This window comes from Gopherus flavomarginatus, chromosome 3 (assembly GCF_025201925.1).
Source record: "Gopherus flavomarginatus isolate rGopFla2 chromosome 3, rGopFla2.mat.asm, whole genome shotgun sequence".
In the NCBI taxonomy this organism is placed as follows: Eukaryota; Metazoa; Chordata; order Testudines; family Testudinidae; genus Gopherus; species Gopherus flavomarginatus.
This window is the reverse complement of record NC_066619.1, coordinates 198,418,858-198,446,393: the sequence shown is the minus strand read 5'-3', so window position 1 is coordinate 198,446,393 and position 27,536 is coordinate 198,418,858. Positions and strand designations below refer to the sequence as shown.

The following is a 27,536-nucleotide window of genomic DNA, read 5'->3' as shown; positions in this document are numbered from 1 at the left end:
AGCAATTTCAGGTTATTTTGGAGTTAGGAGTCAATTCCAAAAAATGAAATGTACTACTAACAGTAACTTCCCAGTTAATCTAGGAGGACTTCACCTTGAACTCTTCCGCTGATTGCAATTGTGATTCTCAAGTAGACAAATCCCAGGCCTGTTACGTCAAAACCTTTCACTTTTTCTTTGCTTAGGAAATTCCCAGCCTATTTCTAAACTTATATTTCTTTTTATTTTCTGTTTAGCATCTTCACTCTTTTTCTTTTTTAACCAGATTGAGTTACTTGTATTTTCAATCTTGGCTTCTTTTTTTTGTGTCTGTAATGGAACCACACTTAGATGCATTTTCACCTAATTCTATCTGAATGATGCCGGAAAGCACAGTCTGCCTCTGTATTTTGGTGCTCACTGTGTTCTGGCAACAAAGATGTCAGGACAGGGCCCCCTTTATGGCTAGTTCAAAGGCCAGTGGGATATATGGAATATATTACTTCAATTTCTGCTCTGTTAGGAATGCTCTCAAGGGACTCCCTCAACTATGAAGTTGCATGGGAGAACAGAACCACCATATACTATAGCTCCACGCATCCTAAACCACCATATCCTATAACTCCAAGCATCCTAAACAAGCAATAGAAAGGTATGCTGATTCTGGAAGTTCACCTGAATCTGTCCATCTAAGAGATAACATCTCAGAGTCTGAGGAGGAACAAGTACATTAGATTCACCTTCAACATCCACCTCCCTGGATGACTTGCTTGTCACCTCTTCCTGTCCCTAGAAATAGTTTCTCCTTAAGGTGTTTTTTTTTCTTTTTAGTTTCACCTGAATAAAACCATGTCTGCCAGTCTTTTCTGTCCATAATACATCTGGTGAAATTAGGTTTCATAAATTGAATGGCAAAAGAGCTTTGCCTTGTTACCTGAAAAGAGTCAAGCCCTTTCAAAAGTCCAAGTCATTTGTTCATCGACTTTGGGGGGGGGGAACCAAAGAGGGAAATGAGTTGTGCCAGAGACTAGCCAAGTGCATAAAACTCTGTATCCAGCTCTTTGAGTCAGAGCCTCCAATTCATGTTCATAGTTATCTATACCAGAACCAAGGACAGCTTAATCTCCAATCTTTGAACCAAGCGGTTTGGAGTGTGATATCATGTTGACTTTTGACTTGGAATGTCTCTGAGCAGTTCACCAGATTGTGATAGAGGTTTCCTCAAGGAAGACTCATGCTTTGAAATGGAAGGTTGTCATAAACAGATAGTTAAGAGTTAATGTCTCTTTTACCTGTAAAGGGTTAACAAACAGGGAACCAAACACCTGACCAGGGGACCAATCAGGGACAAGATACTTTCAAATTATTCCCCTTTGTTTTGGGGGAGACCAGAGTTTATCAGGCACTCTACTCTAAGTCCTGATTGGTGGCAGCACTACAGGATTTAAGCTGGTAATTAAGCTTAGGGGAATTCATGCTAGTACCCATATTTTGGACGCTAAGGTTCAGAATTGGGAATTATACTATGACATGGTGTGCAGCGTTGGGATAAGAATCCAAAAGCCAATGAGTTAAAAGCAAAAGCCAGTAAGATTATTATTTTTCTTTTTTCTCTGCTAGCTGCTTATAAGCAGAGAAAAGGAGGCTTTTAAAAGCAAGTCTGCAGGTTTTTTTTCTTTCTCTCTTCCTTCTGAGTACACTGAAGGCAGAGAGATTAAAGTTTAACAAGGGTCTTTTGTTAAACAAAGCAGGCTTAAGTGGTCAGCAACAGACTCCAGCAAAACACATATGCAAATGAAAGGGTTTTCTTTTGTTTAATTTAAAAGTGGAAGATTAGGTAGAAGAAGTTAAAAAAGGCATTGTTGCTAGGCAACCCCAAGCAGGCAGCAGAGGAACAGCATTTCAGGCAGTAAACAGAAGAGGGTGCACCAGCACAAGAAAGCAGGAACAATAAGCACCAGTGCAGCAACAAGCAAACTAAAAATAGCTAAACTAAAAGCAATAAACAAACACAAGGAACATAAAAGACGAATGGAACTAATTCAGGCAGAAATGGCCAGGGAAGAGGCTGCCCACAGGAGAGACATGGAGAAGAAACAAAAAGAGATGGAGCTCCAAAGGGATGCCCACCAGCAGGCCATGGAATTAGCAAAAACTAAACAGAATGACACAGCCAATCCTAACAACACTTCACCAGTTGTTGTTCCACATCCCAAAACATTTCCCACCTACAAGGCAGGTGATGACACTGAGGCCTTCTTAGAAAATTTTGAAAGAGCCTGCCTTGGGTACAACACCTCTGAAGACCAGTACATGATAGAGCTGAGGCCACTGCTCAGTGGACCTTTAGCAGAGGTGGTGGCTGAAATGCCTAAGGAGAACATGAACGATTATAAACTTTTTCAAACCAAGGCCAGATACAGAATGGGGATAACACCTGAGCATGCCCGTCGGCGGTTCAGAGTGCTGAAATGGAAACCAGATGTGTCATTCCCCCGACACGCCTACCACATTGCAAAGAATTATGAGGCCTGGATATCAGGAACAAAGGTTAACAATATGGACGAGCTGCATCTCCTGATACAAATGGAGCAGTTCTTAGATGGTGTTCCTGAGGAAATAGAGAGGTACATCCTAGATGGGAAACCCAAAACGGTAACCGAGGCGGGGGAGATTGGAGCCAAATGGATGGAAGTGGCAGAAAAGAAAAAAGCTACTGTCAAGGGGAGCGAATACCCCAGGGGGCACACCGACAATAAACCCTATAACCAAGGGCAGCCCAAGACCCCACCTACAACCCAAGGAAAGCCACAGACGCCCTATTCTCCCACCTCACCAGTCTCCAGTAACCCACCTTGGCCCAGTGACCAGTCAGCTGGACAATGCTTTAAATGTAATGAACTGGGACATATAAAGGCCAACTGCCCCAAGAACCCCAACTGAGTGCAGTTCATTACACCACCATCACACCAACGATCCCCAGCCCCAGATGCCTCTCAAATACCCTTGGTGCGAAGGGAAATTTTGAGAGTGGGCAGAAAGAAGGTTACGGGGGCACAAGTGTCAGCTATCCACCAATCCTTCGTGGACCCCAAATTCATTAACCCAGAGGCCCAAGTGACAATTTACCCCTTCATGTCACAAGCTGTAGACTTGCCTACAGCTGAACTGCCTGTCCAGTACAAAGGCTGGTCAGGAATGTGGACTTTTGCAGTCTATGACAATTATCCCATCCCCATGCTGCTGGGGGAAGACTTGGCCAACTAGGTGAAGCGGGCCAAGAAGGTGGGAATGGTTACACACAGCCAAGCCAGGCAAGCTTCCAGACTCATTCCTGTTCCTGAGCCGTCCACAGGGGCCCCGTCTGTGTTACCAGAGACCCATACAGAGGTAGTGGATCCGTATCCCCTGCCAAAGACTGAAACAGCCACAGTGACTCCAGTCCCAGCCCCGAAACTGGAAAAGCAACCAGCACCAGCACCAGCAATTGCAAACCCATCTTCAACCCCAACGCCAGAGGGCGCAAATGAGCCTGAATTGGCAGAAGCAGCAGACAACCACACCCAAGAGGCTCAGCCAGAGCCTGAAATACCACCTGGTGCACCAGCGGAGAGCGGTTCACCAGCAACAAAAACAACCCCATCACCTACATCGCTTCCAGAGGGACCAAGCCCAAGTCCACAGTCTAAGGAAGAACTGGTGTCTCCAACTTCAAGGGAACAGTTCCAGACTGAGCAGGAAGCAGATGACAGCCTGCAGAAAGCTTGGGCGGCGGCATGGAGCACCCCACCGCTTCTCAGCTCTTCTAATCGATCCCGGTTTGTTGTAAAACAAGGACTTTTATACAAGGAGACTCTTTCTGGTGAACACCAGAAAGACTGGCATCAGCAAAAACAGTTGGTGGTTCCAACTAAGTACCGGGAAAAGCTCTTAAGCTTAGCCCATGATCATCCCAGTGGCCATGCTGGGGTGAACAGAACCAAAGACCGGTTGGGGAAGTCCTTCCACTGGGAGGGGACAGGCAAGGACGTTGCCAAGTATGTCCGGTCTTGTGAGGTGTGCCAAAGAGTGGGAAAACCCTAAGACCAGATCAAGGCCCCTCTCCAGCCACTCCCCATAATTGAGGTCCCATTTCAGCGAGTAGCTGTGGATATTCTGGGTCCTTTCCCAAAAAAGACCCCCAGAGGAAAGCAGTACATACTGACTTTCGTGGACTTTGCTACCCGATGGCCGGAAGCAGTAGCCCTCGGCAACACCAGGGCTAAAGCTGTGTGCCAGGCCCTAACAGACATTTTTGCCAGGGTAGGTTGGCCCTCCGACATCCTTACAGATTCAGGATCTAATTTCCTGGCATGAAAGAACTGTGGGAAACTCATGGGGTGAATCACTTGGTTGCCACCCCGTACCACCATCAAACCAATGGCCTGGTGGAAAGGTTTAATGGAACTTTGGGGACCATGATACGTAAATCGTCAATGAACACTCCAATGACTGGGACCTAGGGTTGCAGCAGTTGCTGTTTGCCTACAGGGCTGTACCGCATCCCAGTTTAGGGTTTTCACTGTTTGAACTTGTGTATGGCCACGAGGTTAAGGGGCCATTACAGTTGGTAAAGCAGCAATGGGAGGGGTTTACGCCTTCTCCAGGGACTAACATTCTGGACTTTGTAAGCAACCTACAAAACACCCTTCAACACTCTTTAGCCCTTGCTAAAGAAAACCTAAAGGATGCTCAAAAAGAACAAAAGGCCTGGTATGATAAACATACCAGAGAGTGTTCCTTCAAAGTAGGAGACCAGGTTATGGTCTTGAAGGTGCAACAGGCCCATAAGATGGAAGCATCATGGGAAGGGCCATTCACGGTCCAAGAGCGCCTGGGAGCTGTTAACTACCTCATAACATTTCCCAATTCCTCCCTAAAGCCCAGAGTTTACCATCTTAATTCTCTCAAGCCCTGTTATTCCAGAGACTTACAGGTTTGCCAGTTTACAGCCCAGGGAGGAGATGATGCTGAGTGGCCTGAAGGTGTCTACTATGAAGGAAAACCTGACAGTGGCATGGAAGAGGTGAACCTCTCCACCACCCTGGAACGTCTGCAGTGGCAACAAATCAAGGAGCTGTGCACTAGCTTCGCCCCATTGTTCTCAGCCACCCCAGGACGGACTGAACGGGCATACCACTCCATTAACACAGGTAATGCTCACCCAATTAGAACCCCATCCTAACGAGTGTCTTCTCACACCCAAGCTGCGATAGAATGGGAGATCCAAAACATGCTTCAGATGGGTATAATACACTCATCTACCAGTGCATGGGCATTTCCAGTGGTTCTGGTACCCAAACCAGATGGGGAAATACGCTTTTGTGTGGATTACCATAAGCTAAATGCGGTAACTCGTCCAGACAACTATCCAATGCCACGCACCGATGAGCTATTGGAAAAGTTGGGATGTGCCCAATTCATCTCTACAATAGACTTAACCAAGGGGTACTGGCAAGTACTGCTAGACAAACCTGCCAAGGAAAGGTCAGCATTCATCACCCATGTGGGGGTGTATGAATTTAATGTGCTTCCTTTCGGGCTGTGAAATGCACCCGCCACCTTCCAGAGGCTGGTAGATGGTCTACTAGCAGAACTGGGTGAATATGCAGTTGCCTACCTTAATAATGTGGCCATTTTTTCTGACTCCTGGCCCGAACACATAGAACACCTGGAAAAAGTCTTTGAGCGCATCACGCAGGCAGGACTAACTGTTAAGGCCAAAAAGTGTCAAATAGGCCAAAACAGAGTGACTTACCTGGGACACCAGGTGGGTCGAGGAACCATAAACCCCCTACAGGCCAAGGTGGAGGCTATCCAAAAGTGGCCTGTCCCAAAGTCAAAGAAACAGGTCCAATCCTTCTTAGGCTTGGCCAGGTATTACAGGCGATTTGTACCACACTACAGCCAAATCGCTGCCCCACTGACCAACCTGACCAAAAAGACCCAGCCAAATGCAGTTAAGTGGACTGATGAGTGTCAAAAGACCTTTACCCAACTTAAGGTGGCGCTCATGTCTGACCCTGTGCTAAGGGCCCCGGACTTTGACAAACCATTCCTAGTAACTACAGATGCATCTAAGCGTGGTATAGGAGCAGTTCTCATGCAGGAAGGACCGGATCACAACTTCCATCATGTCGCGTTTCTCAGCAAGAAACTGTCTGTGAGAGGGAAAGTCACTGGTCAGTCAGTGAAAAGGAATGCTACGCCATTGTGTACACCCTGGAAAAGCTACCCCCATACATTTGGGGACGGCGGTTCCAGCTACAAACCAACCATGCTGCACTAAAGTGGCTTCATACTGCCAAGGAAAACAACAAAAAACTGCTTCAATGGAGTTTAGCTCTCTAAAATTTTAGTTTTAAAATTCAGCACATTTCAGGAGCTTCTCACAAAGTAGCTGATGCACTCTCTCGTGAAAGTTTCCCAGAATCCACTGGTTGAAATTTGTCCTTGAAATGTAAAAAGTCTTGTAGTTTACATACTTAGTAGTATATGTAAAGGTGTATGTGTTGTATTAATCTGTTTATTCTAAAGTTCTACGAAGAAATCACTGCCAGTGAGGTTCCCCACTGTCTGCGATTTGGGGGGCGTGTCATAAACAGATGGTTAAGGGTTAATGTCTCTTTTACCTGTAAAGGGTTAACAAACAGGGAACCAAACACCTGACCAGGGGACCAATCAGGGACAAGATACTTTCAAATCTCGGTGGAGGGAAGCCTTTGTTTGTGTTTTTTGGGTTTTGCTTTGTTCTCTCTGGGTCCTGGAAGGGACTAGATGGGCAACCAGTTTTCTTGCCAATCTCCCTGCTACAGTCTTTTATAGTGAGTATTTTAGTAAGAAAGGTGGGTATAGTCTTTTGATTGTTTCTGTGTTTGCAAATGTGTAGTTTGCTGGAAGTATTTTAAATTGTATTTTGCTGGGGGGAGGCTTCTTTCTAGTGTCTATAAGCTGACAGACCCTGTAATATTCCATCTTGAATTTACAGTGATTTTCTTTATTCTTTTTTTCTTTTATTAAAAGTTTTGCTTTTAAGACCTGTCTGATTTTTCCCCTTGTTGAGGCTCAAGGGAATTGAGTCTGTACTTAAGAGGGAAGGGGAAGGGAGGGGGAGAGAAAGGGGGGGGGCCCACCTGATTTCTCTGTGTTGTGATTCAAGGAGTTTGAATCACGGTGATCTCCTAGTGTACCCAGGGCGGAAAAGATCTGGGAGGAAGAAAGGAGAAGAGGGAATCCCTTTGTTTAGATTCATGGAGCTTGAATCTGTATATATCTCCAGGAGCCCAGGGAGGGAATACCTGGAAGGGAGGAGGAAGGGAAAGCTAGTCTCCATAAATTAGAAGTTAAGAAGGCTTTGAATTACTATCTTGAGAGGACTAAATTCATTGTAAGTCTACTAGGCTGCATGGGTCTATAAATCCAGTAAGGGAGAAAATCCACTCAGTTTGTTGAAATGGATTAGACTTTATCTTCAAACTTGTGTTTACCTTATCAATGTTTCAGTAACTAAAGATCTTAGAGCACATTTGAAAAGTTCAGCCTTCTACTCTCTTCTTACTCCTTCAGAATCTTTCAGCCTAGGATCTGGACTGTGGTCCTTTACACACACACTTGATTTTAAAATATTATACCCACACGGAATGGTTTCTACTTTCTAGAAGATTCTGACTTCTGCTTTCTAACATTGTGGATCTATACAGGCAACCTACTCAAAACCAAATTTACTAGTAAGAAACTTGAAGTTTGGGCAACAAAGTGTGAATTGAAGGTAAAGATGACTTACTGATACCTGTAAGATCTGGAATATTTTTTCCATTATTCATATTTTTATTAAGTTACAGGTTGATGATTATTGGAACCTTTGTGAAGTTAAGTTAGAAACAACTTCTTTTGTAAGAAATGATAATATGCAAAAAAAATTGAAATATTTTGTTAAATATACTGCTTATATTTATGAATTAGCTATTTTTTTCAGGTCTGTTCATGAAAGCTGCTGAGCATTATGAAACATTCCATCAATTGACACTGGGACGGATGTGGAATGATGAGACAGGCCATACTTACAACTCACTGGCCTGTGAGCATCTCTGGAGAATTTACACATTACTAGCAGACAAAATGCTAGAAAATAAAGAACACCAACAGGCCATCAAAACTCTAATAAAAGCTTTTGAAATGGCAAAAAAAGGTGGGTGGAAAATAACACTTTCACATTCCTTTCTTTAATGTACAGGCTTTGATTTTCCCAGGAGTAAGGTAAAAATCGTCAAGGGTTTGAATGATTATTTCCTATGAAATTCAAAGACAAATGCCATCAATATACTTCCAAATCTCACTGTAAAACAGAAGTGCCTTCTTGCTGACAGCAAGGAATCCATTAGTTTCTTGAAAGCTTTATCTCCAAAAATGCAGTCTTCGGGGACTATAGTGTTGTAAAACAATGAACCCATAATCAGACGTAAGGTCATTTACAGAAGTTGAGATTTTTGTAGGTTAGCTGCTGTTGATTTTTCATTTCCTTAGTAATGTTATCAGGCAGATCACTACTGTTTCATTCTACATGAATGATAAATAATTATGGAAAGAAAACCATTTCCAGTATACCTGAAATATTGAAAATAGTTTTAAAACTTAAAGTCCAGGAAATGCTATATATGATGGCTAACATGACAGTCTTAGTGTTTTGACTATCTGTAGTAAGAATTCAAAAGCTGATGGAAAGATGAGGATGGCATTTGAATATATGATGTCAGATGCTGAACAGTTACAAAGCAGCTGTTTATTTATGGGGCATTATTATATATGAGAGGGAGTAGAAAAGGGAGAGTGAACCATCACAGTTGATTTTAGAAAATACAGATTATTTTTCTGTTTTTTGGGTTATCTTAATAATGCTTATTTGTTGGAAGATGTCATTAGATTCCAAAATCTACAGTTTTCTATGTTCAGAAGAAAAAAAATGATTTTATGTGTTTCCCAGAATTAGAATGGAAGACATTGTATAATCACTTTTATTCAATTAGCATTGTTATGCTAACTTTGTGGCAGCTTTAATAGTTTTTTATATAAGAATTATGTTTAATACACACTAGTAATTTTGAAATTTATCAGGAGAGAAATTTTAATCTAAATGTTAAGAAAATAAATACAAGTACTGATCAATTGGTCAGTCCCTAAGAAGTAAGTGGAACTGCTTAAATCAAGCTTCAGCCAGTGGCCAAAAAAAAAATAAAAAAAATTCTCCTTATGTGTTTAGTCTTGTAAAATAAAGTTTGTTCTGTGTAATATACAGAACAGTATAAAATGTATAGAATTAAGCATTAACTATGCTATTCATTATTTAAAACAATATTGAATTATTTCTGTTTTCTTTAGTCATATTGTTTTTAAAGATCTAATATTGTTAAAGTTTCTTTATACTGTTAAAAAGTTAAATACTTTAAAATACCGGCTTAAAAATCTGTATTGCACTCCCACACTGTAATTTTTTGAGGATAAAGCAAAATGTTTTTTTTTAATTCACTACATACTGGGTCTGAGGTTTCCATTCATTCCGTAACAGTCCTTTTGAACGTGTCTTTTTTGACACATTTGTCTGAATGTTGATTGGGTGGTTCCTTCTTTCTTTGGATTTGGCCCTTAGGCAATCTGTCCTATTTCTTTTTCAACACAGAAGCTAATAGTTCTCTTTTGAGAGTTGCTTCTTCAGAGCCCCACTCCTGGGAGCATATGACTCAGTAGTGTGAGTTCCAAGACAATTTAAAGCAATAACTGTTGCAAATAGGCATATATTCCACAAAATAAAACCTTACTTGTGTCATGCTGCTTCTTAACTGTTGATATAGTCAAGAGAATTGTTAAGAGATTGTCATAGTGGATCTGATACTGCATTGAGACCACCAGGCAGATGCCCCAATTTAGAGCTGGTGAAAAATTTTTGACCAAAACTTTTTTTTGGAAAAAAATAAATGCAGATTTGGCAATTCCTAACCATTTCACAAATTTATGTTGATTTCACCAAATTGTTCCAGGTAAAAAAACCAAACCAACTTTTTTGTTTTAAATGTTCTTTAATTTTGTTTAATATAGAAATTTAAAAAATGCTCTAACTCTAAACAAACTTTTTGCAACGTATCAATTTGCTAAAATTTTTGAAAAAATTTCTTTTATGGGTTGACCCAAAACACCTTTTTTTCCCAATTTTTCAAAATGCCAGAAAATTGAAAAATCCATTATTCACTACCAGATGACCTTAGAGCTCTTATTATATGAGCTAAGACACCTACTACAGCTTGCTGAGACATATGTCTTTGAAACTTGTGGGAGTTCTGCAATTCACACCTTTACTCACCATTATTCTGTAGATATTTAAACGAGATCAGATGCTCATTTCAGAAGGGCAGTCCTTCAGTCTGTGTTCAAAAGCCCCCTCTCTCCCTCAAAGAGGTCCTTATTCAGCAAAATATTTACATACATGATTAAGTTTAAGCTAGTGCTTAAATCCTTCTCTCTTCAGCATTCAATCCATTCCACTGGATTTAAGCCTGTGCTTTGCTGAATCTGGACCAGAAATGAATAAACAGTCTCTCAAGATTCAGGCTCTACAGAGACCATTCTTGAAGGAAAAAGAGAGGTTTTGAGTGTATTTCCTCTATAAAGCCATATTTTCTCATCCCCCTTCCCTACCCACTTGGAATCTTAGGAAAAAGAACAGAAGGATTTAGGATTGCCTGCTTTTATAATTTTATCAAGTGTGTTCAATTCTGTAGGTGTGTGGGTGGGTGTCCTTATGGGTTCAGCAATTATGACTTTCAAAGATTTCAGGACACTTGGAGGCTAAACACGAACTTCTGTGAATGTGGATCTGTAGAGACAATATATTAGGAGAACATCAGTTAGAGGTAAATAATCTTCCTTTTTCATCTGTATTTATATTGGTGCAGGAGTTGTGAATTTGTTGACCTTCAGGACTCATTTCAAAGCTCATTTTCTAGGCTTTTTATGTGTTGAATGGTCAGTATTGCGTGATGAAAAAAGGTTTTATATTTTGGACATTGATTCCAATTTGTTTGCTTTACTAATCAATTTTCGTATATATGCCCAAACTCTGGATGGGTTAATTTGGAAAAAAATGATATAAATAAATTATTTTATATAAATTATAATATTAAATATACAGGCCAGGTTTTCTTTTGCTGGAGCAGTGCAAGGAGCCAAGAAAGCAGCCCATTTTGGCCAGCTGAGAATTCCCTTAGCTGTTGGGAGCTCTCGGTGGGGCCAAATTAGCTCACCTAACTCATTTGCCACCTCCAGTCTCTTGAATAAGGAAGAGGCACATCCAAAATGTGCTGTACTTCAGTTGTTCACCATTTGTGTAGCATTTCCTGGAACCATTGCCGGCTATTATAGATTACAGCAGCTTTCAGTCTGTTCTAGCCTATGCCAATGTGGAAACCTAGCCTGAGAATCAGGGAGCTGTAACTGTCTCCCTGGCTTCTTTCTGCTGCACCAAGTTTCTGTTTGTATGTAGCTAAATAACTATATGGAGATATTTTACTAACCCTTTAAATGTAAGGTGTTTCATGACTGTCTTTGGAGAGGTCGTGGCAGTGCTGTGAAACAATTCATAATAGAGAATCTTATATCATGACAAACTGTGTGCTCTGTCTCATGAAAACATTTGTACTTCCTATGTTTGTGGCTTTTTTAATTGAGTATAAGTGCTCTAGATAAAAATGAAAACATCAATGTTTGGAAAATGATAAATGACAAGCTATAAGGAAAAATTTAATATATTATTAAAAATAACATGTACGTTATTTTCAAGAGCTGTCAGTAGTAGTGTAATTTGTTTAGAACTAAGAGTAATTATAACTCAACTCCTCCCCTTTAGGAGGTGATAAGAAGATGGAAGGAGAAGCTGCCTATTGTTTGGGGCTAGCCTATCATTCTGCTGGAGAAGAAAAGACAGCAATAATAGTGAGTTTACTTAACGTTTCTTAACATGCATTTTATAATTTGTCCCGAGGCAATTACCTTGGCTTTGCTTTTAAGTGACCTTAAATAAAGGTGTGCCATTTTTAGTGAGGAAAGTTTTTATTACTGTTTAATATTTATTTTATGATTTTACTACAATAACCTATATAAAATATCTGCTGGGAATAGGATGGGAAAGAGTTCTACATGTGAGAATTCTGGAAGGACAGGACTAATAGTCCATCTCTGCCTCTTGGATCAGTTTTAGAGGAAAGATCAGTGACAACCGAGTATGCTTCTGCCATCACTGCTATATCTCTAGGGAGATACGGCAGCATTCGATGATCAACTGTAACAATGTTGTGGGGAGATCCAATAGAATGAATATGGATGTATTTTGTCCTTGTCCATGGACAAACAAAAGTTCATTTATCAAAAGAACCAGTGCCATATCTGTGCGTGCCCAAGCCTTAAACTCAGTTTGGAGGGATCCAGTGTTCTAGCAGCAGACATGTTTCATAGAGAGGACTCTTCACTAGTTTATTTTATTAACTTGTTCAAAAATTGAACACTGGAAACTGGATAAGAGTTGAAGTTGGTTGAGTTGAGCAATAATTTCTTCAGTATCAGCTTGTTTACTGTATGCTTATAGTTGATGGTGGATTTCCCTCTTCAAAGGAGGCATTAATAATTTGATGTTCCAGAAACTTTCTATTATCTTTTTCATGATTCTTCAATGCTTCTTGGATTTTCTTACATGCAGATTGACTGAACTGTGGAAAAGAAGGTGTCATGTTATTTGTCCTGTTATAGATGTGTGGTTTCTGGTGTTCAGAGAAGCCTACCCTGATGCTGCAGATGATCAGTGTGAATAGGCTGATAAAATCCTCAGTTAGAGGTTCTGGGTTGTAAAGTTGAATGAAGGTATTTCAGATTGAGAGATCAGTTTCTGATACAGAATACTTGACAGAGTGAGATTTAGTGGTTGCAGTGACAAAGGAGAAAGAGGGATTTGGGGCCTTTCCAGGGTTCTGGAATAATAGATTAGACTAGAATTCCTTGTGCTGAAATCTTTCTGCATGTCCACACATTTTTGACCACAAACACTCCAAGTTTTCTTTCCTTCCTGTTGCTGCATTAACAGGTGTCTGAGAACTATGGGAACGATGACTAGAAAAACTGGTAATAGAGATAAAGAATTTGGCATGGACACTTGATTTGTTCATGACCAGGAGAAGCTCCTTGACCAACAAGACAAACAGAGTCTTCATTCCATTCAAAGGCCAAAACCATGCTTGAAAGCAGCCCAAGATTATCTGAGGAGTATGATATTGTCAAACAGAGTTTTCTCATCACCATCTCTTGTGTTATTTTTTCTTAAAACAGGACGGTTAGAAACCAGGTGATCATTTACCAACCTGCAGCTTTTTGACCCTGGGTCAAATAATTGCTCTTTTGGAGTATGCTGGAATCTTTGTTCTTTCAGTTAAGATGCTCAGCTTTATATATTAGTGTGTTTTATAATAGTTTTTAATCAACAGATAAAAACAACTGACAGATGGCAGAAAACAGAATTTGCCTTTTTTGTTAAATATGAAACACTCCCTACACAGTACAGAATGTAAATGGGATTCACTAGGGTGGATCATAAAATAGTTTAAGTATCCTCACTTATGCTGTAGGTTATTAATATTTTCAACACTTGTGTGCTAATTAAAATAAACTTATTAAATAGAGTTTAACTTATGAATGTTTTATAAAATTGTGAGATCAACTCTCTTTACATAAACTGAGAAGACTTGCATTTAGAAAAATAGATTACTTTTCACAAAAAAAATCACCCCACATTATGAGAATGGGAAAAGAAACAGGTAGTATTTTATTTCATGCATTCTTTTCATCCTCAATTGTGATCAGTATATACAACAGTAAAATATCAATGGTTTCAGTGCCATTGAGCACAAGTTTTCTTTACTCTCCAATTAGAAATCATTGCCTAAAATTTACCCTTCTGTTCTCAATTTAATGGTCTCTGTATCCAAGGGGAGCTCAGATGCTTACAGAGATGAAATCATTGCATTCTGTTCCCAAAGGACTACTGCTTATCATTGCACATAACATACAAACAATACTGCTAGGAGCCAGTTTGCTTCATGGTAATGTGTAGTTCATCACCAGCTTCTGTAGCATGCTAAAGAGGTCTTGCCACTCAGCTTGGGACTATTTGAGTGTAGACTCAGGGGTCTCAGCAGTTATTTTCCTGCTTTGCATCAGAGTTTTCATCTTCTTTATCCTTTTGTGCTATGGCCCACCTCTGGCAGTCTTCTTCTAGGGGAATCTAAAAGGAGCAGCTGTTACAGATACCATTTCCTTAAATTGTTGCCATTTGGTTCCTTTTGATATTTAGTGTGTCACTCCCTTCCCCCAACATGCACACACACCAGCATGCATATAAACTTGTTTTTCTCTTTCATTATCTCTTCTAACAAAGTGGAGAAGCATATGTTCAAAATATTCATTATCTGACACAGTAATTAAAAGGTTGAATTATGAAGCTACAGTCTGTTATATCAAAAATATAGCCTCTTTGTCTAGAGAATGGAATATTTTCAGTGAATAGAATTTTGTATTTCTAAGCATGTAGTATATAACCCGACTAATTGTTGATAAATTATTTATTTGATACGTGTAACCTCAGTTTTGCAAAGACCGATGGCAAGTCTACACTATAATATTAAGTTGACCTAAGTTACCTCAATATACAGTAACTGCAGTAATTAAATTGCTTTTGCATATCCGCACTACGCTCCTTGTGTCGGCGGTGTTTGTCCTCACCAGGTGTGCTTGGAGCGATTTAACTATCACTGTAAAAGCAGCAAAGAATCCTGTGGCACCTTATAGACTAACAGACGTTTTGGAGCATGAGCTTTCGTGGGTGAATACCCACTTCTTCAGATGCATGTGGTGGAAATATCCAGGGGCAGGTATATATATGCTAGCAAGCAAGCTAGAGATAACGAGGTCAGTTCAATCAGGGAGGATGAGGCCCTGTTCTAGTAGTTGAGGTGTGAAAACCAAGAGAGGAGAAACTGATTCTGTAGTTGGCAAGCCATTCACAGTCTTTGTTCAATCCTGAGCTGATGGTGTCAAATTTGCAGATGAACTGAAGCTCAGCAGTTTCTCTTTGAAGTCTGGTCCTGAAGTTTTTTTGCTGCAGGATGGCCACCTTAAGGTCTGCTATAGTGTGACCAGGGAGGTTGAAGTGCTCTCCTACAGGTTTTTGTATATTGCCATTCCTAATGTCTGATTTGTGTCCATTTATCCTTTTCCGTAGAGACTGTCCAGTTTGGCCGATGTACATAGCAGAGGGGCATTGCTGGCATATGATCGAAAACCTATATCGAAAACCTACCGACCGCTATGCCTACCTTCATGCCTCCAGCTTCCATCCCGGACACATCACACGATCCATTGTCTACAGCCAAGCACTGAGGTACAACCGCATCTGCTCTAACCCCTCAGACAGAGACCAACACCTACAAAATCTCCACCAAGCATTCTCAAAACTACAATACCCGCACGAGGAAATAAGGAAACAGATCAACAGAGCCAGACGTGTACCCAGAAGCCTCCTACTGCAAGACAAACCCAAGAAAGAAACCAACAGGACTCCACTGGCCATCACATACAGCCCCCAGCTAAAACCCCTCCAACGCATCATCAAGGATCTACAACCCATCCTGGACAATGATCCCACACTTTCACAGGCCTTGGGTGGCAGGCCAGTCCTTGCCCACAGACAACCTGCCAACCTGAAACATATTCTCACCAGTAACTGCACACCGCACCATAATAACTCTAGCTCAGGAACCAATCCATGCAACAAACCTCGATGCCAACTCTGCCCACATATCGACACCAGCGACACCATCACAGGACCTAACCAGATCAGCCACACCATCACTGGTTCATTCACCTGCACATCCACCAATGTAATATACGCCATCATATGCCAGCAATGCCCCTCTGCTATGTACATCGGCCAAACTGGACAGTCTCTATGGAAAAGGATAAATGGACACAAATCAGACATTAGGAATGGCAATATACAAAAACCTGTAGGAGAGCACTTCAACCTCCCTGGCCACACTATAGCAGACCTTAAGGTGGCCATCCTGCAGCAAAAAAACTTCAGGACCAGATTTCAAAGAGAAACTGCTGAGCTTCAGTTCATCTGCAAATTTGACACCATCAGCTCAGGATTGAACAAAGACTGTGAATGGCTTGCCAACTACAGAACCAGTTTCTCCTCTCTTGGTTTTCACACCTCAACTACTAGAACAGGGCCTCATCCTCCCTGATTGAACTGACCTCGTTATCTCTAGCTTGCTTGCTAGCATATATATACCTGCCCCTGGATATTTCCACCACATGCATCTGAAGAAGTGGGTATTCACCCACGAAAGCTCATGCTCCAAAACGTCTGTTAGTCTATAAGGTGCCACAGGATTCTTTGCTGCTTTTACAGATCCAGACTAACACGGCTACCCCTCTGATACTTAACTATCACTGTAGGACATTGTGAGATGGCTTCTGAAAGGCAGCAACAGTCAACGTAAGCAACACAGTGTCTATACTGACACTGTGTTGACCCAACTACATTGACCTAAGCGCTATGCCTCCAGCAGAGGTGGAGTTATTCGGTTGGTGTAGTGGGAGAAATATGTAGGTGGGAGAATATTTTAGAGTAGACACTAACAGAGTTAGGTCAGTGTAAGCTGCCTTACCTCAACCTAACTCTGCTGCGTAAACCAGACCTGAGTTTAGTGGGACTATTCAAGTGTGTAGAGTTAAATACGTAAGTCTGTGCAAGATTGAGACTTAACTCCATTTAACATCTTTGTGGTATTTTAGTGTGTCAAGCAAGGTCCGGTTTATAATTGTGTCTAATTACTTTTGTCATGTTTGGAAAAAGTATAAATGTCTGAAGTATGGATTTTGCCAGGAAAAGGTTAGGTGGTTGCTGTCTAGACTAACTTGTAGGTCTTGCTATAGATGCTTCTCTTCAAAATTGTATTGCTAACCAAATATTTGTTACAAATATTTTCATATAATTAAAAATCTTGTATTTGGCAAAGTATCTTATTGCATATTTGATATGGTTTTTTAAAGTTAATATAAATTTTATGGCTGGATTTTCAGAAGTGCCTTAAGAGTTAGGCACCCGATTTGACTTTCCATTATAGTTGCATGCCTAACTCTCTTATCTTAACTCCCTTTGAAAATCACAGTGTACATTTCTTCTCTATGCAATCATAATAGGGACCAGTCAGAAATAAAATCCTTATAAAATAGATATTAAATTCTATATTCCGTATAAGGTATGTTTTAATGTGCAATAATACAGGGACTGTGACATTCAACACTGCAGAAAGAAACATGATAATTTATGGCACAATATCACACCCATGAATTATTAAAACTTATAATACTTATGTTCTTAAAGCTGATGCTTCAGGGTTTCAGCTGGCCACCAGCAAGGGGCAGGAAGGAATTTTTCCCCCAGTGTATTCTGGGAGGGTTTCTTAAACTCCTTCCTCTGAAGCATCAGAGGTGGACATGGCTGGAAAAGGGACAGTGGGCTGGATGTACCAAGGCTCTGAGGTGTCACTGAGCATTCGTTCTCTCAGGGGCTTTCCTGGCTGCTTCTTGATCACATGCTCAGGATCTGACTGGTCACTATACGTGGCATCATGAAGGATTTTCCCTCAGGTCAGATTGGCAGTAAACTTAGGATGGGAGGGGTTGTTTTGTTTTTGTTTTGATTTCTTCTGCACCGTGTGGGTGCAGGTCACTTGCCAGGATTAGCTGAGTATATTTCATTTAATCATTTCCTTAGGGACTGGTGAACCTCAGTACTTCTTGTTCTATGTCTGTGGCACATAATAATCTAGTCTCCTGTGAGTTATAATATTTTGGATTTATTTCAGTGGGTAGTTTTAGTGTATGGGTGCTGAGTGGTGTTGGTGGCCTGTGTTATACAGGAGTTCAGATTAGATGATCTATGGTTCCCCTGTCCTTTGTTTCTTGATTATAGGAGGTTAATATTGTTGTTTTAGATAATATGGGTTATAAACTCACCAGTTGATATGATCAGAAGATAAGATTCTTGTCCCAGAATCAGGCTACACCGAGTTCTGAAAGGACTCTCGGAATGTAAGACAAGGATGCTCACACTTAGACAAATGTAACCTTAAAGACTTTTATTGAGATATATGATATAGTAATTAAATGGTAAAATGATCAGAGTCACAAAGGCAATAATGTTGTTTTAGAGGTACATGTGATATTATGCACTATAAACTTTTGATTAATATACTCAAACCCTTCCTTGATAATCTGGTGGTAAAAGATAAAGGACCAGCCTCACCTCTGGCATGCCAAAAGAGTTCAGTTCAGGTTCCTCAGTTCTTGAGTGACCTCCCACTCCAGAACTTAGGAGCTTAGGAGAAACTAAAGAACTGAAAGTTATAGAAGATGAAATAAAATAACTTAGAATTTTACTTAACTAACTGACTTAAAATTTACAATTGAGAACTAATAGACTAATAAACAAAAGGATAAGAAACGAAGAACTAAGAAGCCTACTTGGCATGATGGGTCACCCCTCGTATAGAGCTTGAACACTTGAGCCCTCCTTCTATGTCCAAACTTAGTTTCCTCACATATAGAAATGTTGGAATACACTTACTCCATAGGCTGGTACATTTGTACATATTGATGACATATGCCTACATGTTAATGATATTAGCTCATTCTCACATTTGTTATTTCTGGCTGAAGTGGTTATTTTGGTTATCTCCAACTTCTTTGTGGTATACCTGATAAGTTTAAAGAGGGTATGAACTTAGGTAGTCCCTCCCCCCCCTCCATACCAATCTACTCCAAGGCATCCTTTATCTATCTGTGTTAAGGGTTGCAACCATATATGGTCATCGCCACTTATCTAGGTGAAAGGTCCCAAGCATATGTACGCTAACCTTGCCTTAACTCAACATACAGGACATAGGTCCCTTGAGTTACAGCCAAAAATACTCCTATAAATCTGTTATACCCTATTATAATAAAACAAATAATCAAACTCATAAGAAACCAATAAGAAAAAATATATAGGCAAGCCCTATAGGCTACGCCTTAAACTCTATGACCCTAAGTTTTCTTAATGTCTGAAATGATTCCATTAAAGTAATCAGAGGATTCCTAAAGTAGTATGTTACACTAACCTATATATCAGAATCAAATGAAAATTTCACTTCAGCTTACATAGTCAATTAGAATCTAAATGAGTACATATAAAGCAGCTGGCCCTAAAATTAGTGTACACTGCTATATAATGAACTTTTCTAATCATGTTTGTCATGCCCATCACCATGGTATCCGCACAATTTTTTACCTGCTAGGTGGAAGTTTCACAAGATACACCTGATTTGGTATGCACCATTCTCAAAGTGATTTTACCTTTAAGGGAATAAGCTGCTTTCCCTTGACATTCAAGATAATAAATAGCCCCAGTATTGTCTGCTACTGTCTGTACTACTGATCCCTTGCAGCAAGGAAGAAAACATTTGCTGTTGGACATATTGCTTGATTCTCGAATATATTGATGAGAAGTCTGAACTTCAGGTCAAGTTTTGTCTAGATATTTTCCTAAATTTAGGTTTGAGGTATACATTCCTATCACTACACATAGAGATGCTTAGCAAACTGGAACTCCCAAAGGAAATTATACAATATTGTCCACTGCATGGAGGATTTTTGAATTTGCTGAAGTATTATCAGCAGTGGTCTGTCCCTTCCAGTTCTATTATTGATACTTAATCAAGATTGTAGGAAACTTGGCAACATGGAGTCACATGTGTGCAGAAGGCCATATTACCTAGAAAGTTAGATAAGATCTGATCATACCTAGACTCTGCATTCTGATTGTTTTTGAATATCGGTAATTCTTTAAGGGAAAGCAGTGGTGTTCCTCCTCTGGAGTGTGTCTGTCTTTTTTGGGGGGCGGGGGAGGTTGGGAGGACTTTGCATCTGAATGAAGGAGCACTTCTGATTGATGTGAACTGAGCAAGCGCAGTTCGTATAGGTAAATCAGGGGGTGATGAGACAGTTGTCCAAATATTGATAAGTTTTCAAAGTTTATACATTTATGAGGTGTGCCACCATTACCAGGCATTCACTGAAGATTTGAGGATTCGTAGCAAAAGGAAATGTGGGCACTTGTATTGGTAATGATCGTTGCCCACAAAAAAGCTTCTCTGTGTTACCCTGAGTGAAATGTGTAATTATGAATCTCTCAGGCTGAGAGTCTTGAACCAGTCTTACAACGTCAGGGAAGGGATGATTGTTGCCAGGGTCACCACATGAAACCTGAACATTCAATTAATTTGTTCAGCTTCCTCCAATCTTCATCTGGAAAGAAGATCTAACTTTTTAATTTGGATTTGGACGGTGCTAGGCATTTACCGGTACCATGAGGGATTTAGTTGATGGCTTTGTTTTAGAGAAGCATTTTCATCTCTGAAGTTCCTCATTACAGGGATCCCTGAAGAGGGATGGGAACAGAGGGTTGAGGTAGCATGAAGTGGAACTGAATAGAGTGCCCTTTCTCTAAAATGTCATGACATTTTTTCCCTTCAGTGCTCACCTATATGACACCCAAATTTGCATCGTAGTGATACTGCTTCCCACCTTGTTTGTCTTGGAGCAAAATAGTGGTTTTCCTTTGGAGTCTGTGGTTAAAATGCTTTCCTGTTTCCTCAGCTAATGGTGTCAGAATAGCTCCAACACTAAAGGACTGGATTTCTCTTGAGTAACATGCCCTCTGAGGGAAACCTTCTTAAAAGTGATGCAGTTAAAGAAAATTATAATTAAATCTTATGCTATGGGAAACAGGAAAAATAGAATATAGAATAGAATAGAATATACTGAAAGCATGTTACTAGATCAGAAAATTATCATGTTTTGGAAAGCCTTGATACAGCAGAAAATAATAGCATTTATAAACATCCCTTCTTACAGTTAATAGCCTGATTTTTTTGTCTCGGGATTGCTTCTCAAGAGTAGGAGACTCGTGTCTCTTTTAGTTCTCAGTTTTGATCACTTCCCCAGACTAAAAAGATGATGAGCCACCTATCCTGATAGATTAATCTAAGATAAATCAACCTTTCAGCATAAACATGTTTACATGAACATCAGTATCTGTTGTTGGGGAATTTGTGTCACAGGCAGTAGGGGAATCGGCACAATGAACAGGTGTCAGGAAGTCTAAAAGACTAACTTTGAGTATTTCTCTATATCAGATGATGTGTGAAACTTGCTGGCTTTGTTATTTGTGAGTGTCACATCTGTGCAATTTTGCTTTAAGTTTCCAAACCTAGAGTTCCAAAGGCGAAACTCAAATTGAAACCATCAAGTTTCATTAACCTTTATGCATTGCATATGATTGCCTAGACTTCACATAGTTATTGTACACAAGATTTTTGATCGTCAAGTTTTATTATAAAACTACAAAACACAAAGAATTAATAGCTATGCAAAGACAGTAAAGGACCATGGCTGGGTTCCTTCATGCTACCAAAATGGAAATAATTAATAAAAATTCATTCCTGATAATCAATGAAAGATTCTCTGCAATCTAAATTTTCACAAAATGTAGCTGGTTTAGCTTTCATGTTCGAACATGAAACTAGCAGAGTTTTACTTGGTTTTCAGTTTCCTTGCAGAAGTCTCACATAGCTGTAATATCAAACTGTCTGACGTGTTTGATCATTGAAAGCACAGTCAACACTGGCTATTCTGACGTTCAAGGAAGTGAGAAAGTATACGGAGCCCTCTTATTCCCATGCCGTGTCTTCACTGCTATTTCAGCCCAAGTTACCTAACACAGTTTAGCTAACCCATGTTAAGAATTTTCCTTTCATTTGTGGTGAAGACAAATCTTATGTGTCAGCCAGTGCAGCTGAGTTGGTGCAGCAGAAGATGCAATCATTGCTAAGTATAAGGTTGGTGCAGATTACATTTTCCCCATCCCCTATTATCAAGGTGGGAGTTAGGAGCCAAATTCTGTGTGCCCTTTATACCATGCCCCTTACACAGAGCTTGTAGCAGTTTAAAGCCACAATTAAGTCCTTTTGTCCCATTTGAGGCTTTTGAAATCTCAATTGTTTCCTTCTATGTGTCAAAATAGGTACATTATGGGACATTTTCTGCCAGTTATGGTGAAATTGTTCTCTGGTGCAGGTAGTTAAAAATGACCAGCCTTCCATTTCCAGACACTGTTTCAATCTATGTCATTCTCGTAGGATAAAAAAGTAAAATTAAATACAAAACCATATAACGGTGAGTTATTTAGTGCTCAATCTTTTTATTAAAAAGCAGAAATGTAAGAACTCTGGTGTGCAGGGCTGTGAAAGATCTGGAAATGTTTGTGAAAAAATGTACAGTTCATTTCTCAGATGATTAGATACCCACAAAAACTGAGCTTTTTGCATGTTTTGAGAAATGGAGGATTTGTACCAAAAATCATACAAACCCCTTGAATTTGTAAGTTTTTGTTGCAAATCCACCTTATTTTAACTGAAATTGACCTTTTTGTGTGAAAACTTCAAAACTGTACGTGGATTTTCATGAAAGTAAGGCAAATTTCAATTTCTTAATGAAATGCAAATATCAGTAAATTCTGAGGAGGCTTTTTAGTTTGATTTCAAACATTTTCCATAGCACATATAGCTAACATGAAAAGAGCAGGCATTTTAAGAGAATATTATAATTGAATATGAACAAACTGCTATAATGATTAGTTTCTTAAATTGTTATAAATCAGGCCCCAGTTCAGCAATTCATTTACTTAGGTATGGTCTTAAATTTCATCATGTGAGTAATTCCATTGACTTCAGTGGGATTACTCATGTATTTAAGCACATGCTTAAAGTTTTTGCTGGATTGGAATCATAACAGCTATATAAGAGTGAGGGGAAAGATCTACTGTCTAGACTTAAAAAATTTAAACATTTATTGTTTGACAGACAGATGAATAACTTGAAAAGCTAGAACATTGCAATACGCCAATTTATACTATAAAACCTTAAAGCTTGCTGTGGCATAGCCGCAGTTTGTTTTGCTGTTTTACTTTCAGCTTTTATATTATTTTAGAGCTGATCAAAAGAATTGGTAGCAAAGTGTAAACTAAATTGTACATCTGAATAAATTGATTTAACATTCCTTAGTGCTTTAAGTGATTTTAGTAATATTAATATTTAAAATATTTCTTTCTGAAATCTTTTTACGACTACATATAGCAATAATGGCCACCATTTCATTCTACTGTTTTTCATAGTAGAACATTACACAGTAAACATTGTAAAAATATTATCTTTTAGCATTGAAATGGATGCGCAGAATTGATTTAAACTGTTTATTTGCATGTAAATGACTCAAGTTTTATTCAGTCAATAAAAATATAGTCTATTAATCCATCTGGTATATTTCTTACATAGGTTAAGACTTACAAAAATGCAAGGTTTCCTATTGAATTAGAGCTTTGCCTTTAACTTTCATATCTGCACAGAGAAATTAGAGTCTTTAAATTGCATTTTAAATTTTATAAAATGCTTTCCTAGCTTATCTCCAATTTTTTTCTGTCTATACAATGCAATTTTGTATTTTTGTTTGGTTGGTTTTTTTTATTTAGGAAGATTATATAAACACATTTTATGGATAGAAATAAAGATAAGTAAACGTTAAGCAGAATATTGATAGAAACGCAGTGGTAAGAAGTTATGGGCACTGAAGCATGTGCATGCATACACTATGATATTAGGATCTTAGGAGGCTACAGCAATTTGACAACCAGGTATATTAGTGTTGACACAGCTATGTGATAAAAGCAATTCAGACATCTGGATCACAGTGTTGCTCTACAAAGGCATTTCTGAACAGTTCATGCATTTGTACTTACCCAAGTCCCCAGTCTTGTCCACCCCTCTCTCACTGTTCCTTTCTCTGCCTTTGTCTGACTTTGTCTTGTATGTACTTGAGGAATCTCATTTTTCCCTTTACAAGTCGCCTCCATCTGCTTATGTGTTATCATGGCCCTTATGCCACATATCATATTCAGGCATTCTTATTACTACCTCTGTCTCAGCACTGTTTCATGCTTGTCACTGCTCAGCACTCAGCGCCACAGTGGCTTGTTTTGTCAATAACCATTTATTTGTTGCTGGAATAGTAGCAACCATTACATCTGACCTCCCTGTTTCATCAATTATGGATAAATTATTGGATGTGAACATCTGCAAAAGCTTGCTGTTGAACTCACCTCCTGGCTGGGATTAGATAAAGTATTAAACTGTTGTTTATTGTCAGGCCAAAAGTCTACTGGGAAGCCAGGGAATTCCAAGACTAGCAGACCCCCATCAGCAAGCACCAAAAATTGTTTAGTATTGCCACTGTTTCCCATAAGATCGTAGCCATTTATTATTTACACTTATTACTAGCTGTTATAACATACTTGATAAAAGCTCTTGGCAGGCATAGTGTTTGTAGCCATTGTCACATCTGTCAGGATGGAAAGGATACATAAATTGTTTTTTCCTCTTATATCAGTGTTAAAAGATAACAGATGAAGTTTCTTCCCTCCAGACAGTTATACTATGTTTTATTTCAGCGAAATATATCCAAACTGGCTGGTTTTGAAAACATTACATTCCAGTTCTAAATTAGGGTTACAACAACCTTTGCTATAGTAATGGCTCATGCAGTGAAGATTTCAAATTGTACAAAATACTGTACTAGAATGCCTAGGATTTTTTGAGGCATGCATAGACTTCTGCACTAAGGGAACTGGTTGGAATATTTTTGTATTGAGTCAGACCTTATCTGAGGTTCAGTAAGGGAGATTATAAAATGACTGCATTGCTTCTGAACTGATACATCGATTGCAGAAATAGAATCAGAATTAAGAGTTACTGTTAGTGCTGATTACAGCACAGAAAATCATGACAAGTAATAGTAATACTGATGAAGAAAGAAGCATAAGGAGGAGTATCAATAATAAAATATTAGAGGGGGAAAGTGACCATAATTAACCTTTATTTAATCACCTAATAAATGTTATGTGTCATTAAGGCCCCACTGCAGCAAAATGCATATGAGGTGAAATCTTGGCCCCATTGTAGTCAGTGGGAGTTTTATGTTACCCCTTGAAATAAATTTTGATTCTAAATTACATGTAATTACATCCTATCAATTTGAATCCATTCTGCCAAAATATAGAAATTACATTATACAAAACATGCATTATGTAATATATATTATGTGGGTCAGCAAGAGATTTGTGGAATATTTGTGGAATATTCTTCTTGCATTAATCCTGCAAGCACATATGCACATTAATAGCTTGAAACACATGGTTTCAATGTACCTACTTACATGCTTTACATTACTCTCATGCATAAATGTTTTCAGGATTTGGGTGTTAGATTGCAAGTTCTTTGAGGGCAGGAACTGTATCTTCATACTTGTTTGTACGGTGTCTAGAGGAATGGGGCCTTGATCCTTATTGGGGCCTGTGGGCTCTACCATAAAAAGTACATTAAAAATAATCTCTGTTTGCCTTTTGACTTCTCCCACTTTGCAATTTAGTCCATGTAATTATTCAGCAGGAGCCATGTCATGAAACCCATACTCAGATTTTGCTTAGCCCTTACTCGGGTAGGTCTGTAGGCATGTAGACACTTAACCAATCGTTGTAAAAACTGATAGATGAAACTGATATACACCAAATTACATATGTAGGGACTGGGTGAAAACAGAATAAGGATCACAAGATTTGGCTCCAGAAAACAGAAAAATATTGAAAATTAAATATTAGAAGTATACTTAGTAAATAAAATAAAAGGAGCTTGACTGCTTGCCTGCTCAGTACAGTGAGACAATTTATGTCCTGTTGATCCACGTTTAGAGGGCATTTCATACCGTGGCAGAGCTCCAACCTTGTTCCCATGGGTCCCACACTTCCAGGCAGTTTATGCTAGCTTCAGAGGCTCACTGCAACCCTTCACATAGCCCTTATCTCTCTAGGGCCAGGGATACAGTCTACTGAGTTCTTTTCATCATAAGCCATCAAGGAGATTGGTGAGAGAACTCCCGCAGTCTCTGTTGCTCCTATGGCCTCATACCAAAACAGTTTAGCCTCCTGTCCTGACAGGGGCCTGTCTTCCCCTCCCAGGAGGTGTTCCTGTAGTGGTGGGTTGGGAGGAATTCGGGCCTGCCCTCTACTCCGTGTTCTGGCCCCCAGCCCAGGGACCCTAATGGTAGCAGCTGTTGGCAGTCAACCTTTCACTGCCAGAATTGCTACATTTCCCTGGGCCACTTCCCCACAGCTCTCCTGCTTCTCCCTTCTTCACCCTTACCAATGACTTGAGGGTGTCTTCATTGACCAGCCCTTCAGCTGCACTTCCTCTCCTCTGGCTCTCCTCAGCCTGACTGGAGTGAGTCCTTTTATAGTATCAAAAAGGGTCTTAATTAGAGTCAGGTGTTCACGTTACCTTAATGGCCTCACATGACTCTTTGCAGGTTAATTGGTTCCCTGACTGAGCAGAGCCCCTGCTCTGGTCAGTCAGGGAACAGAAAACTGCTAATCCAGTGGCCAGTATATCTGCCTTCTACTACTTTGTTGTACCCAGCCAGCCTGAGTCTATCACAATACATAAGAACGGAGCGAAGCAGGGTCAGAAGGACATATATCACTCCCAACCTTCTGGAAATCTGAAGAAAAATTGATGCAGCTTTGGGTTGCAGTAATTTTCCTGGAGAGACCTTCTGTTGTGTGGAACCTCTGCTTTAATGGGGTTATAGGAGCGGTTGCAGCAGAAAACCTCAAAGACAATGTGGAAGCATAGGTCCTCAGTTTTGGTGACGCTCCCTTTGGAAGATCCTGTCACCTCCAAAACATTTGGAGACCAGCTCACTTTTCTTCTGTGGGGGGGTTCAAACCCCACCGCAAAACAGAAGAAATTAAAGGAAACTCAAGGATGGAATATTTTGGTAAATTTTCCTTCCTGTGATGTGAGCCAATGTTTTTAAATACAGTAGTAATGTAAGCTGCCTTTAAAAAAAAATAAACAAAATATAAATTTCTTTGACATCTTTTGTAGTGTTCTTACTGAATTTCAGATTAAAATGCCCATGAAGCACCAGTGTCTTTATTTTAACTGCATAATATGTCTAGAAAAAGATTCTGTTTACTGCCATGTCAGAATTATGTGCTTTTTCTGGAAGTGCATGAGAGGCATTAAATGCACATTGCATTATCTCTCTACCAGCACCTATTGTTGGCTCCAGTAAAATATCCTCAGATGCTGCTGCCCAGTCTGGGTCTTAGCCTGTTACTGCAGCGCTTGTCAGAAATCATTAGCTAGCGATCTCTTTGACTAATGTTGCGGTTGATTGTCTAAATCATGTTCAAGAACTGTAAATGAGGC

The 27,536-nt window shown here is 39.7% G+C and overlaps 1 protein-coding gene across 3 annotated transcripts in view; it reads left to right on the top strand.

Annotated features, from left to right (window-relative positions):
• TTC29 (tetratricopeptide repeat domain 29) overlaps positions 1–27,536 on the top strand; it is a 191,313-nt gene that overhangs the window by 64,432 nt on the left and 99,345 nt on the right. For all 3 annotated transcript variants that reach the window (XM_050946520.1, XM_050946521.1, XM_050946522.1), the window contains 2 exons: positions 7,994–8,206; positions 11,912–11,997. In XM_050946520.1, the coding sequence (XP_050802477.1) occupies positions 7,994–8,206; positions 11,912–11,997 (299 nt within the window). The remainder of the gene's footprint in view (positions 1–7,993; positions 8,207–11,911; positions 11,998–27,536) is intronic.